Below are 15,587 nucleotides of genomic sequence, written 5' to 3' on the forward strand. Positions count from 1 at the left end.
CCCCCCGCGGGAGCGCGAGCACTCCAGGAATGTTCTCGGGCTCGCGCCTCTTTCGGCGCAATGCGTCTAGCTCGTCTCCGTTTCTTCGGGCGCCGATGGCTTCCGGCCCCCTCGCGAGCTTCCTACAGCAGGAAGGCGGAGTGGGCGGCGCCACGGGCACGCAGGTCTCGGGTCTGGGGTGGGGAATACGCGTGTACATGCCACTGGAGGATGAAGAGGGCGGGGCCTGGAGAGGCCAGAGAGAGGCGCGGAATGGGAGGAGCAAGGGGCGCACATGCGCAGTGGGGGGAGTCGAACCGCCAAGGCGTCGGTGCTGCCCTGCTGGAGCCATAGAGAAACCGTACACAACGCGCCTGCGCGCCAGGCCCGCGGCGAGTTCCCGGAAGTGACGCGTCTCGCGTCGTCCGGCTGCCTACGCCCCTCCCCCCGGCCCTGGGCCCGCCCCCGAGGGCGGGCTCTTCCCCGCCCCCTCCGCCCCCTCCCTCTGGCGGCCGCCGCCGTGGCCGTCGCCGCTGCTCCTGGCCGGCCCGGCGCTGCCCACTGACCCCGGAGCCGCCGGGACATGAGCCGCCGCTCTTCCCGCCCCGCCGCCCCGCGCTGCCCGTGCCGCCCCGCGCCCGCGGGGCCCTGAGCCCCGCCCCGCCCCCTCCTCCCATGGCGGCGGAGGTCCCGCCGCAGGCGCTGACCCGCAAGCCGCTCCTGCTGCAGCGGGTGGAGGGGTCCCCGGACGTGGTGAACATGGCAGTCATCGTGCCCAAGGAGGAGGGCGTCATCAGCGTCTCGGAGGACAGGTAGGGCCCGGGGGGCCGGCGGGGCTGCCCGGCCCGCGGCCCCTTCCCCTCCGCGCCGCCCCGCCTCCGGCCGCTATTGTTCCCGGGCTCCCCTCCTCCCCGCTTGGTGCGTGGAGCCTGCCCCCGCCGGTGCCCGGCGCGCCGCCCCCTCGTGCTGCCAGCCCCGGGACGCGGCAGGTGCCCAGGCGCGCTCGGCTGCCGTGCCAGCCCGCGAAGCCGCCTAGCGTTTGTGCCCGGCCCCGGGCAGGCTCCTCCTTGCGCGGACCGCTGCCCCGAGTGACTCCGGAGGCGGCACCTTGCGCCCCGTTTAAAGACTGGAGAATGCAAACCCCAACTTTACGGTGCGGCTCCTCTCTTCTCCCCTCCCCACCCCCCTTTTTTACTTTCCAGGGGAAAGTGCCTCAAACGTGCAAGGAACCAAAAAACCCCATTAAAGAGCTTTAGAGTTCCTTCCCTCGTGCTGGTTAATTTACTTTTATTTTGCGTCTCCCTTGATTTGCCAAAGTGGAGTTGATACGCAGACAATAGAAGAGAACAGAAACCTCTAAGTTTCTGGAAGAGTGCTGCTTGGATACAAGGTGACAAGGTCTTGGTCATAACGTCCTGATCGAGACTGATCGGATATCTCAATAGATACTTGAGCCGTTATGAAACTACCGGACACTTAAAATCTTAGGATACTTTGTAGCTACTCTAAAATGGGTAGTCGGGTTTTATTAATGAGTGAGAAGCCTGCCTTGGCAGGTCCCCTTTCACTGTCTTTAATTCAATGAAGGAATTGTAGGGGGAGGGCTAAATCCTGTGTTTTGTTTGTGTGTGTGTGTGTGTGTGTGTGTGTGTGTGTGTATGTATGTGTGTTGAGTATCCTTACCCTCAAATTGGCACTCATCATTATAAATGCTCCTTGGCCCTGTGATAAAACATTGATTAGGTTATTCTTCAGATGTACCATTACCATATTGCATGACGTGTTTCTGATCTATGTACCTGATCCATTCCCTCTGCAGTGTGATAGGAGAAAATGTAAACATAGCCCCTCTGGCATTCGCAGCCAGTCTGCAATGGAATTCATTGCTGTAATTTAAGATGTGTTTGTGGTGCCCTTTCAAAATTTGTGAAGAAATTGGATGCTTAATCTTTCCAGAAAGGTACAATTCCATTATTACAAGTGCCATAGGTGTTCCAAATTGTTTTATTGATAAAATCTTGTTCTGAGTGAATGTATTTAGAATGGGACTTTTTACCAGTTTGTGGGTGCTTGAAGAGAAGTAATTGATCTCAGCTTCTATGTAATAAATAAGTAAGACTTAGACTCAGGGGGAAAAAAAGAAACATGAGAAAAACCTTTGCCCTATTTCTTTTCCCTAGATTACCAATCTTTAAAGATTTAGTTTTTTGTCCTAGATAAGGTAGGGTTCCATAGAGTTGTCAGATTTTAGAACTTGAAGGGACTCTAGAAATCAACTAATTCAAGAGGCATCATTGTAGAGTCAAAAAGTGTTAAATATGGCATTTTACTAAATTCTGAGCAATATTGTAAGGCAAAAATAGCTCACAGTCTAATGGGATGGATAGCATACAATCAACTAGATTTAGGATAAATTGGAGATAAAAGAGGGAAGGCAGTCATTTTAAGGAGAGAGGAAAAGTCTACTTGCAAAGGAAAAAAAATAGGAGATCCAAGAGGTAGAGTTGAAAGTAGTCAGGATATGTCATCAAAGAGCCTGGGTTAGAATTTTGAGTCTGTTACCTTTGTGAATTTGGGAAAGTAACAGTTTCTTTTAAACTTCAGTTTCCTTTCTAAAGTGAAAGAGTTGAACTAAATGATTTTCAAAGCCCTTTCCATCTCTGAATTCTTTGAGAATATTCAACTTTTTTTTGTTTTTGTGTTTTGTATTTTTTTTATGGACTGGACTTTTGAAATGACCCCCCCCCTTGAAATGAGGAAATTCCTTTTACCCAGAAGCCAGAATTTCTGATTGCAAAGCTTGTTTCCTGACTTCATTTTCTTGACAGAGAGACTCTATTGTGATTTGTTATCTCCTTCTCCAACTCATTTTACAGATGAAGAAACTGAGGCAAACAGGATGAGATGATTTACCCAAGGTCACATAACTATTAAGTATCTGAGACAACAGTTGAACTCAGATCTTTCTGATTTTGAGCTGGACACTGAATTTACAGTCCACCTATCTACTGTACTGACACTAGTTCCCGACTAACTTCCCAATTCCATTCAATAAATATTTATTAATAACCTACTATGAATTCCCTGGTAGTTTATTAACCAATAGGGATCCAAATTAGAAGAAGATAGTACCTGTCCTTATAGGAAGTTCTAATCTACTATCTAAGAATGGAAGACTGCACAAAAGGAAGCCACAAAAGTGGCTTGCTGGGGGATGAAGTTTTTGTCAATACCTAGGTCATTTGTGTCACTTTCAAAAGAAAACCTTTTGGAAGTCTCCTGAGCTCCATCCTATTGACCTCCCAACTGAGCTGTTGAGAAGGCCTTTGGCACCAGTTAGAGAGGTAAGGAGATTTCTGGTGAAGGCATGTTACTCTTCTGTTGAAACTAAGTAGCACGATTGATGGAGTTATCTGCCTCATGTTTTGAGTTTTCAGCAGCGTCCAACTCTTCATGATCCCATCTGGGGTTTTCGTGACAAAGATGCTGAAGTGGGTTCTCATTTCCTTTTCCATCTCAAAGATCAGGAATTGGGCCAAACAGTTTTAAAGTTCCAGTGTCATACAACTCACAAGTGTCTGAGATTGAATTTGAACTCAGATCTTCCTGAGTACTGGCTCTGTGAAAGTTGATGGCAGAACTAGAATTCCATGCAATTTCTCTCCCAATCCAATACCCTTTCTACTCTTACATTCTTTGACTTTTACTTTATTTAGGATATTTAAGATGAGGAAATATGAAAAGCTATAAAGAAGGATATCTGTTGATGGAGGGAGATATCCTTAAAAGTCCACCCATAACTTGGTTTCTTTTTTCCCTTTCTGAGATGCAAGCTGTAGATTAGTTATTTAATTATAGAAATGAGTGACTAATAGCTGAAGAAGGATCAGAGAACAGGTCTGCCCTTGAATAGAATTAGTTTAAATGGAAATGTAACTCACTATCTGATTCTTTGGGCTGTTGAAATATATGCAGAAGTTTTTTTTTAGTAATGAAATTTTATTTTTTTTATTGTGACAGTCTGTTTCTACTTTTCAAAAATACATTTGTATTTGTTTTTTTTCGTTTTTGCAAGGCAAATGGGGTTAAATGGCTTGCCCAAGGCCACACAGCTAGGTAATTATTAAGTGTCTGAGAGACCGGATTTGAACCCAGGTACTCCTGACTCCAAGGCCGGTGCTTTATCCATTACGCCACCTAGCCGCCCCAATACATTTGTATTTGAAGAATAATAATCAAAGTAGCCAGCTCTAAGAAATCTGGAAAACTTGAGTTTAAATCAGGTTTCAAATACTTAGAACAGTTTGATCCTGGGCAAGTCACATAACTCTGATTGCCTCGCATCTAGGACTAGCTCCAGAAGGCTATCTCTGGTTGTCCTGATTCATATCTGGCCACTGAATCCAGATGTCTCTGAAGGAGGAAGTGAGACTGGTGACTTAGCACAATACCCCCTCACTCAGATCCAGTGCTTGTCATGGCATTACCTGCCTGATGTGATTGTCTTCTTCAAGAAGGAAAAAAAAAATCACTCTTTGAAATGCAGAAAAATAATTATTAGAAGGTCCATTTCAATTTTAAAATTCTGTCACTATTCAGATTTTTCTTTTTAGTGAAGGAGGAACAGATGTAAAGAAATTTCCTCTACCAATGCAGATCCCAAATCTATAACATAAAACTTTTGATTGCCTGTCAGCTTTAATTGACTTGCTTGTAGTTATATAGTTAATATAATAGGTAGTTAGTGAGGTTTTCTTAACTTCATCTATCAAGCAATGATCTTCTAAGTTACATTGCCCCCAGTCAGGTCCCATTTTGGGGAGGGATAATGAATTCTGGTGGAGTGACCCTTGGATTCAAATTTGAACTCTTAAACTCTTCAGAATTATTATTATGTAGTACTGTTGTTGTTACATAGGATAATTGCATGCAATTGTTTCTTAGGATTCATTATTCCCCTAATTGGGACCCACCTGTGGTAATAATTTAGGCACTAAAGGGGTGGCTAGGTGATGCAGTGGAGTCAGGAGTTACCTGGATTCAAATCGGGTCTCTCAGACACTTAATAATTACCTAGCTGTGTGGCCTTGGGCAAGCCACTTAACTCCATTTGCCTTGCAAAAACCTAAAAAAAAATAATTTAGGCACTGGTTCACTCAAATGAATGGAATTTAATTATTTGTGTTGCATGCCCTATTAGGAATCATTTTCTTTGTAGGCACAATTTTCCCTATACTTTATGATTTCATTGCCTTATTGAAAAAAAAACTGGAGAAAGTATACTCTATGTAGTAGGGAAACTGAATAGATTCAAACCAATTTTTGAACATTTTAAATCTTTTAATGACTCTAAAAGAATCAATTGTCAGTTATATTAAAAGTTCAAGTAGCGTACCCAGAAATAATTATCAAGAGAAAAGCTCTATAAGTAAATTGTAGCCATAGCTGGTTTTAAATTTTTAGTGAATAAATGTACCCTAACCTATGTTAGAATCCATATCTTTATATTTTATTCAGAAACCATGGCAACTGGTTTATTTCCTTAGATGCCTAGAAATGAACTGTTTGTATGTCTTGTGAAGTCAGAATGCAGTTTTTTGTTTAAAATAAAGATAACTGGGAAAACTGAGCAGAGGGCACTAAATTGAACACTTTTTGCTCAACCTAAAGTGGCCCAAAGAAGTCACTAAATCATCAACTTCAGTTATGTAATGAAATCAGATACCGTCCAATACCACAAGAATTTAGATCTGTCCAATCAGGATATGAAGATCCGGATATTGCAACACTTTGGAAAGTATTATGCCAATACTGACTCTTTTGGAGTTGGTGATATTTATCTAGTCAAAACCACTGAGATTTCTTTCTCTTCTCTTCCTGCCCCATTCTTTCTGCCTTCTTCTAGAAACTTCTTTTAAATGGAAATTTAGATGGAAAATTCATGATGTTTTTCTCAGAACTGAAAAAGGGGCTATTTTCTTCTGGATAGAGACGGGAATGAAACAAAAGGTTTCATTTTTTGCATACACACACACACACACACACACACACACATATCTTCTCTTGGATATCTTACCTTGCATTCTCCTTATTTTTAATATTGGAGATTCTTTCCAGATGGCCCTAAAAAGATCCTGATCAGTAATTTAGACAAAATAATAACATTTATAAAGCAACAATTAAATTGTGATTTGATATTCCTATTACTAATGACGATGATGGTGATGATGATTAATAATAGTCACTTAAGATTCTTATTTCTTTAGCTCATGATAGTTGATGGATAGATGTGGCATTGGACAAAATTACATTATAGTTCATACATACTTGAGAGAAAAGAGGGTGACAAGCCACTTTTTCTTCTCAATTTCACAATTAGGAGAGGATTAGAGAAGAGGAAACTTTTAAAAAAAACTATTGAAAAATTCCAAAAGAGTGCCATAGAAGAAATTCCCTAATAGAAAAAAGTTACATTTTTTCCCTTACAATTTTACTTGCCTTTTGTTTAGGGAAGAGATATCAAATATCTTGGTTTTCTTTCATAAGGTTGGAACCTGCAAAGTAACTTTATTGGGGTTTTTTTTGTTTTTTTAGGTTTTTGCAAAGCAGATGGGGTTAAGTGGCTTGCCCAAGGCCACACAGCTAGGTAATTATTAAGTGTCTGAGACTGGATTTGAACCCAGGTACCCTGACTCCAGGGCTGGTGCTTTATCTATACACTGGCCACCTAGCCGCCCCTCTGAAGATTATTTTTAAGTATACAGAATGTAATATTGATCAAAAAGGAAACCAGCTATATTCCAATTTGTTTTTCAAATATTTTCTATTTTTAAACTTTATGGACCCCTGGTTAAAGAACCCCAAATTTGGGAAATTATTCTCCACTGACTACCTTAGTGGTTCTAACTTCTTGAAAAAGACAGCTTTGGCTCACACTATAACCAATTTCCCCAATTCGGCTATCCAGGGGAATACATCTGTGGAAATTCAAATATTAAAAAAAGGCAAGCTTTATACTGGATCTCCATCACCTTTTAGAGAAATTGAAATCAAGTAGCTATCCTGATCTGCAATGATATTTATTTATTAGTGGCTAAGTTTTACAAAGGTATTTGTTTAGTATGGGAGCCCAGCAACTAGTAGAACTGGACTCACTACATTCTTAAGACTTGTTAGTTTTTGGATAATCTCTTTGGATTCCAATCCATAACAATTTGACTGTAGGGGAAGGTGAGAGATTCTCACAAATTCTGAAATGATCATATATAATCTGGGTCTCCCCCTTTGGCTATTGATTCTAGTTTGGGAATTCCCTAAATCTGGATTAAGTAGGCCCCAGATTTGATCCAGTTTGGCTGGATCTCTGAACTATTGTGGAATTGGGGTAGGCCAATAAAAGTGCAACCCTGGGGGCAGTTAGGTGGCACAGTAGATAGAGCACTGACCCTAGAGGGGTGGATCAGAGTTCAAGTGCAACCTCAGACACTTTACTCACTTAGCTGTGTGACCTTGGGCAAATCACTTAATCCTATTGCCTTGCAAAAACCAACCACCCTAGGTGGATGGGTCTTTACTTAGTCTTTGAATAAATGTTTGACTTGATAGGAGCATTTAACTCCTAGTGACGTCTTCATTGTTACTTAGAACTTTCATATATTTTATTGCTTATTTGAGTTGTGTTTGCCAGTTGTCAGTCAACTTGATCAGTGGTATGGCCTGGTCTAAAGCACTTTTCTTTTTATCTGGACACATTTTACCCAAAAGAAGTAGGTATTTGTTAATTATATATTTTAATAATTAGTTAGTGAAACTATGAATTCTTCCTTTCTACTCTGGCCTTTCTCCCCCTTTCACCCCCCCCCCCTTTTCCTTTACTAAAATTGCAAGAATCTACTTAAAGTAGTTATTCAAAAACAAAACTCCTGACTCTTTGAAGAATCTTAAAATAAAACAAACACATTTAAAAAAACAAAACAGACAAAATCCAGCCTAGTCAGGAAAACAAGTTCATATGAAGAAGTTAAAAATGAGTTGTCTTATTCTTCATGATGAAAATAGATGTTATTGTCCTTAACCTTAGAATAGAGAGAAAGGCACTTGGCTAGATCTTTTAAGAGCATTTATCATATGTCTTCCCCCCCCCCCCCCCCCACTTCTCAAGTAAGGGCTCTGTGAACTTTATTAAATTTTTTTTTTACTAGGGGTTTGGTGAACTTATTAAATTTTTTTTTTTACTAAGGGGTTTGTGACATTTTTTGAAAATTCTATCAATATAATTAATTTCCTATGTAATCTGTATTTGATTTCATGCATGTAATTATGCTGAGAAGTAGTCTTTAGACTTCATAAGACTTAGAAATGGATTCAGAACACATAGAAAGATTAACAGCTTTCACTTAGAGATGAATAGGCCTTGTTCTGGTGCAGTGGTTTCAAAAGGCCCTGATTTCTTTGCATCCTCAGCTAATCAGCTGTTGGATTAGATGCATACCTGTCAGACTGTGCTGACTGTTCTGCTTTTCTCCCCTGAACCCTATATCCCACTCCCCTATCTCATTGACCTAGAACTTGGTGGTGTCAGCAGATTACATGGTCCTCTGCCCACTTCCATTGTCAGGGGACAGAGTCAGGGCTGGTAAAACAGTAAGGCTGGAGAATGACTTGGAAAATTTGATTTGCCATATTGTCTTACAGCAGTTACCATATTTAGCACTAATTATGAATGACTACTATAGTGCAGGGACAGGGAAATTCTGCCTACAGGTCAGATCCCAGCTCTTTGTTTAAAGGTCACATAATTTTCAGGGGGACAGATGGTTGCCAATGAAATTATGCTTGAAATTGCCAAGTACAATTTATTTCTTAAACTTCTTTGATTTAGTTCCTGTTCCCTTCTCCCTTCCCTCCATGCCCTCCAAGAGTATTTTGTAATTTGTAAATGAGTTACATCTTTGTTTCTTTCACCAAATGAGATATTCACAACCATTCAGTAAATACAAGTCCATTTGTTCCTTTTCCCATCTTTTGCCTGTTTATTTCTGTTCATCCCTTTTTTTGTGTGTCTGCTTCTCTCTCACTATTTTTCTCTCATGGACTCATTTTTCCCCCCTTTCCTCTTTTCTTCATTCTTCTCTAGTGTACCTTCTGCTTGTTTCTTTCTTCCTTATTTGTTCATATTAAAAAGCATTTTTTTGTAATTTATTAAATGGAATTTGAATATTCTATGTGACTAATTTAAAAAGTGGATTTTATTTATTTGAAATGAAATTACATAAACATATACTACTTGAATTTTTTTAATGAGTGAGAGAAAAAATAGTTTCCTAACTTAGAACCAAGATCATGGCATTTTATACTCTAGATGAGGATCACAACTTGTTAGTATTTAGCTTGAGGATTTCAGACTTCCCTATAAACAAAAGAAATTATATATATATATATATATATATATATATATATATATATATATCAGAAAAAAGTACTGATATTGAATAGAAAGGATAATTTTCTGGGAATAAAATATGTACATCTTTTTAAAAGATTAAAAAGTATTTCTCAGATCACCCCATTCCATATGTGTTGCTGCTGATCTAGTGCAATTTGGGGCCTATCCTACCACACTCCAAGGTGACATAGTCAAAGTAGAATTACTGAAAATAGTTCATGTTTATCAGTCTTTGGAAAATCCTGGATAATTGCCACTCAATGATCCACTAAATTGTTTTGAAGATTTTGGCAAGTTGCTCTATTTTGGTCTTTAGCTGGAACAGTCATCTTGTCTTTGACTTTCCATGTGAAAGTTTTAGTGAGTGGTTTGTTTTTTTATTTTTAGGTTTTGCAAGGCAAATGGGGTTAAGTGGCTTGCCCAGAGCCACACAGCTAGGTAATTAAGTGTCTGAGACCAGATTTGAACCCAGGTACTTCTGACTCCAGGGCCAGTGCTTTATCCACTATGCCACCTAGACATCCCTTAGTGAGTGTTTTTAGCAGATATAAATTTAGATTAACTCACTTTCAAGGATTAATAAGTCATTATTGAATTTAGATGAAATTCAGCAAAGTTCAATTCAGCCAACAATAATCTATTACATACCACATATAAAGAATATTAAGCACTTATTCATTCATTCAAATAAAATAAATAATAAAAATATACACAATGAAATTAGAAAGTACTTTTGGACTTAGTTAACAAATATATTGTCTACTATTTATTAGGCATGTGGTAGGTATTGGAAATGCAAGTGCAAAGATTGAGACAGTCCCTACTCAGAAGAAGTTTACATTCTAGAGAAGAAATAAGTACATATTTAATATACATGGAATAAGTATAAAGAGAATAAATATAAAATTAATAACTACAACTAATAATTCAGTTGGAGAAATCAGTTACAGTTTCTTGTTGAAAGACTCATTTAAACTAGAAAACTGTAGAGAGCTAGAGGCAGATGTGAGATGTGAGATGAGAGATGGGAGAAGCATTCTAGTTGTGAGGCCAAGGTTGTGGTCCAGAGACTAGAGAAAATAGAAATGCCAGAGGGATGCCTCCTGACTCTTGGTTCTTAGTGACCCTCCTTTCCTTTAATAGAGTTCCCAGAAGCAACAGGGTGGGTCAGTGGATAGAGAACCAGGCCTGGAGTTGGGAAGATATAAATTCTAATTTGAGCTCAGACATTTCCTAGCTGTGTGACTCTGGGCAAGTCATTTAACCTCTGCCATTTAATTCCCTCAACTAAAAAATGGGGATGTTTAATAGAACCTATCTCCCAGAATCTTTGTGAGATCAGTCAACCAATAAATGTTAATTAAGCACTTGTTATTTTCTCAACACTATCCTAAGTACTGAGGATGCAAAAAGAGACCAAAGTCAGCCCTCAAGAAGCTCCCAAGCTCACAAGAGGTAATATTTGCAAAACTTTTAGTTGGCACAGAGTAGGCATTCAATAAATGTTTGTGTCTATCCTTACTTCCTCCACCATCAGGTATAGCTTTCTGCTGAGTCCTGAGAACTGGGGGAGGGAGATTCTAGTTGGGCTTGAAAACTTAGGACCTCCTCCAGAATGAACCACCTTCCTTTCTCTTATTTTTTTTTTAATAAAAGTTATATTTTATAAAACTTATAAATTTAAGATATATTTTATATAAAGCAATTTTCTATAAAACAGTTGAATATAAAAGGTTATATTTTATAAGTTTTTTGTCATTTATTTTCATATTACTACAATAGTCTTTGTAAAACATAATCCCTCCTCCCCATAAAGACAGAAATCTCAAGAAAAATAAGAAAAAAAAAGTGTGCTTCAGACTATTCAGATAACATGAACTCTGTCTTTGGGATGGATTGCATTCTTGGTTTTTTTTGGTTTTGTTTTGTTTTGCAAGACAATGGAGTTAAGTGACTTGTTCAAGGTCATTCAGCTAGGTAATAAAATGTCTGGGGCCCAATGTGAACTCAGGTCTTCCTGACCCTAGGGCTAGTGCTCTATCCACTGTGCCACCTAGCTATTCTCCATGGATCACATTCTTTATAAGTCTTCCAGAGAGAAGTTCCTTCAATATTTTTCCCTACAGTTGCTATTGCTAGCTGCTTTTCCCTCCATTCTATTCCTCCCCATGCCAATTCATTCTATTTTCTCTCTCCTTTTACCTTGGCCCTCCTCAAAAGTGTATTGTATCTGATTACCCCCTCCCACAATCTTCTCTCTTTTCTATCACCTCCTGCCCCTCCCCACCTCAACTCTCTCTTTCTTTCTTTTTCCCATTCCTTTCCTCTCCTTTTTTCCCTCTGTTCTGAAGTCTATGCTCTTTTCCTGGTCATGACTTTCAGGTAGCTCAATAATTTTTAAATTATCTCTCCTGGATCTGTTTTCCATGTTTCCTCTGATATAGATTTATTTCTTTACCCTATTAAGTGTGTATGTTATTTCCTCTCTGAGCCTCTTCTGATGAGAATGAAGGCTCACTCATTCCCCCCCTTCCCCTCTTCCACTCCAATGCAAAAGCTTTTTCTTGACTCTTTTACGTGAGTCCATTCTACTTCTCCTTCCCCTTCTCCCAATACATTCCTTTCTTGCCAATTAACTCCATCTTTATATTAGACCTTCATATTCAGCTCCCTCCTGTGCCTTATCTATATATGTTCCTTCTAACTGTTCTGAAAAAATGAGGTTTATGTGAATTACAGTATCTTCTTCCCATGAAGGAATATACACAGTTCAACATAATTAAATCCCTCATAATTTGTCCTTCCCATCCATCCTCTCTGTGGTTCACCTGAGTCCTGTACTTGAAGATGAAACTTTCTGTTCAGCTCTGGTCATTTCAACAGGAAAGTTTAAAAGTCCCCTGTTTCAGTGAATGTCTATCTTTTCCCCTGAAAGAAGATGTTCAGTTTGGCTGGGTAGCTGATTCTCAGTTGTAATCCAACCTAGAATATCATATTCCAAGCCCTGTGAGTCCTTAATGTACATACTGCGAAATCCTATGTAATCCTGACTGGTAGCTTCATGATATTTGAATTGTTTCTTTCTGGTTGCTTGTAATATTTTCTCCTTGACCCGGGACTTCTGGCTATAATATTTGTGGGAGTTTTTATTTTGGACTCTCAGGAGATTATCAGCAGATTCCCTTAATTTCTATTTTGCCCTCTGCTTCTAGGATATCAGGGAATTATTCCTGGATTATTATTATTATTATTATTATTATTATTATTATTATTATTATTATGTTTTTGCAAGGCAAATGGGGTTTAGTGGCTTGCCCTCTGAGGCCAGATTTGAACTCAGGTATTCCTGACTCCAGGGTTGGATTATTTCTTGATATATGAAGTCTAGGCTCTTTTTCTGGTCATGACTTTGAGGTAGTCCAATGATTTTTTGATTATCTCTCCTGGATCTGTTTTCCAATAAGATCAGTTATTTTTCCAGTGAGTTATTTCATGGGTTTTTTTGGTTTTTGTTTTACTGTTTCTTGATTTTTCAGTCATCTGCTTCCTTTAGCTCCATTCTCCATTTGAAGGAATTATTTTTTTAAATTTATTTTTATTAAAGATATTATTTGTGTTTTACAATTTTTCCCCCTATCTTACTTCCCTCCCCCCACCCCCCCACGGAAAGCAATCTGTCAGTCTTTACTTTGTTTCCGTGTTGTATACTGACCCAAATTGAGTGTGATGAGAGAGAAATCATATCCTTAAGGAAGAGACAAAAAAATCTAAGAAATAGCAAGATCTGACAATAAGATCTTTTTTTTTCTAAATTAAAGGGAATAGTCCTTGAACTTAGTGCAAACTCCACAGCTCCTTATCTGGATACAGATGGTCCTCACCTTTGCAGACAGCCCAAAATTGTTCCCGATTGTTGGACTGATGGAATGAACAAGTCCTTCAAGGTTAAACATCACCCCCATGTTGCTGTTAGGGTATACAGTGTTTTTCTGTGAAGGAATTATTATCTTCAGAGTTTTTTTTTATCTCCTTTTCCATCTGACCACTTCTGCTTTTTAAAGTATTCTTCTCTTTATTGATCTTTTGAACTGCTTTTTCAGTTTGACCTAAACTGGTTTTTAAAATGTTATTTTCTTCACTAGGTTTTTGTATCTCCTTCAAGGTGCTAGCTTGGTTTTCATGATTTTCTTTCATCATACTCATTTCTCATTTCTCTTTTCCTCTGCCTGACTTAATTTTCAGATTTTTTTTTTAATTCTTCCATCACTTGGGACCAATTCCTATTGTTCTTGGAGGCATTAGATTCAAAAGCTTTGAGTTCTTCTGAGTGTGTTTTGATCCTCCATGGGACCAAAGTAATTGTCTATGTCCAATTCCTTTTCTTCTGTTGTTTGCTCATTTCCCCAGCCTGTGACTTGATATTTTTTTTTTTGCAAGGCAGTGGGATTAAGTGTCTTGCCCAAGGTCATGCACCTAGCTTATTATTAAGTGTCAGAGGCCATATTTGAACTCAGGTCCTTCTGACTCCAGGGATGGTGCTCTATTCACTGTACCACCTAGCTCCTCCCTGTGACTTGATTTTAACTCTTTATTGAGGTGGAGCTCTGCTTCCAGGGTGGAGGATGCATTTTTTCCAAACTTTTGAGGATCACCTCAATTCCTTCAAGGTCTTATGAGAGGCTCTGACTGCTCTCCTGACCTGTACTCTGGTCTGTGAATAACCACAAGCACTTCCCTCTGCCCTGGAACTGTGTGGAGGGTCCCTGCTCTGCTATGGCAGTATGGGACCCCAGATTGCCACCTGGATCTGAGTATGGGCAAAGCAACAGCGTCCTGACTCAGAAATAGTGGAGAGACCTCTGCTATCTCCCCAGACCCTCTTATCTTCTATGGGCTAAATGCTTTGGAAGCAATTGCTGGATGGCTCCTGCAGAACTATTTCTCATTTTTAGGCTAGGGCTGTATTGGCTTGGGCTCTGAGCCCACTCTGGTATGGCAGAGTTTCCTACTGACCTTCCAAGTTATCCTTGGCAATCCCTGGGCTGAGAGGTCCTGGAAATTGCCCTGCTTCCACAGACTCAGGAGCCCCCAAGGACCCAGGTGACCCATGGGCTGTTCCAGGATGACTGGAGCCTATTTTCTCCAGTGGTCACTTTGGCCTGGGCTGCATTGTATCCCCTTCCAAACCCAGTGAAAAAGACCCTTCCTGTGGATCTTCCAAGTTGTCTTGGGCCTGAAAATTGTTTCACCAGTCTTTCTATGGGTTCCACCACTCTAGAGTTTGGTTAGATTCATAATTCAAAGATTTCATGCCTTTGCTCCACCCCTCTTTCCTCTTTCTAATAAATCTTGTGGCTATTTATTTTGAATTTCTTGGGCTGCCTTTGACTTTGAGCAGAATCACAAGGTTTTTTTTATTATTTTATTTTAAATATTTTTCTGTTTATTTTATATTATTACATTAATCTTGTGCGAGTAATCATAAATTCCCTCCCTCCCAAAAAAGATGAGAAACCTCAAGAATAGTCAGAGAGGAAAACAAGTGCACTTCAGTCTGTGTTCAGATTCCATTCGCTCTGTCTCTGGGATGAGTTGCCTTCCCCATCATAGACACCAGAGAAGTTGCTTCAATATTTTTCCCACAGTTGCTATCACGAGCTGAATTTACCTCTGTTCTATTCCTCTCCATTCTCATCTATTCCATTCTCTATCTCTCTCCTCTCATCCTGTTCCTGTTCAGAAATGTGTTGTATCTGAGTACCCTTTCCCAAGATCTTTCCTCTCTTCTATCACCTACCCCCCATTCCCTCTATCTCATCTCTTTCCCCTCATTTTTCTCTAGGATAAGAAAGATTTCTATACCCTTTTAACTGTATCTCTGAGCCATTTCTGATGAGAATGAAGGCTCGCTCATTCCCCCCTTGCCTTCTCCCATTGAAAAAAAAAGCTGTTTGTTCAGTCTTTATAACTAACGTTTCTGACAAAGGAGTCATTTATAAAATATACAGAGAACAGTCATTTAAAAAAGAGCCATTCCTAAATTGACAAATAGTCAAAGGATATGCAAAGACAATTTTACAGATGAGATCAAGACAATCCATAGTCATATGAAAAATTGCTCTAAATCATTACTTATTAGAGAAATGCAAATTATGGCTTCTTT

At 39.7% G+C, this 15,587-nt stretch overlaps 1 protein-coding gene across 4 annotated transcripts in view; it reads left to right on the forward strand.

Moving 5' to 3' along the window:
- Window positions 1–639: 639 nt before the first annotated feature.
- The window catches only part of WDFY2 (WD repeat and FYVE domain containing 2), a 171,507-nt gene continuing 156,559 nt past the window's right edge, over window positions 640–15,587 (forward strand). The window contains exon 1 of one of the 4 annotated variants that reach the window (XM_074217179.1): window positions 640–791. In XM_074217179.1, the coding sequence (XP_074073280.1) occupies window positions 655–791 (137 nt within the window). In that variant the 5' untranslated portion in view covers window positions 640–654. The remainder of the gene's footprint in view (window positions 792–15,587) is intronic. The other 3 variants (XM_074217181.1, XM_074217182.1, XM_074217180.1) reach the window with 3 other exon arrangements.

This window comes from Macrotis lagotis, chromosome 1, assembly GCF_037893015.1.
Source record: "Macrotis lagotis isolate mMagLag1 chromosome 1, bilby.v1.9.chrom.fasta, whole genome shotgun sequence".
NCBI lineage: Eukaryota > Metazoa > Chordata > Mammalia > Peramelemorphia > Peramelidae > Macrotis > Macrotis lagotis.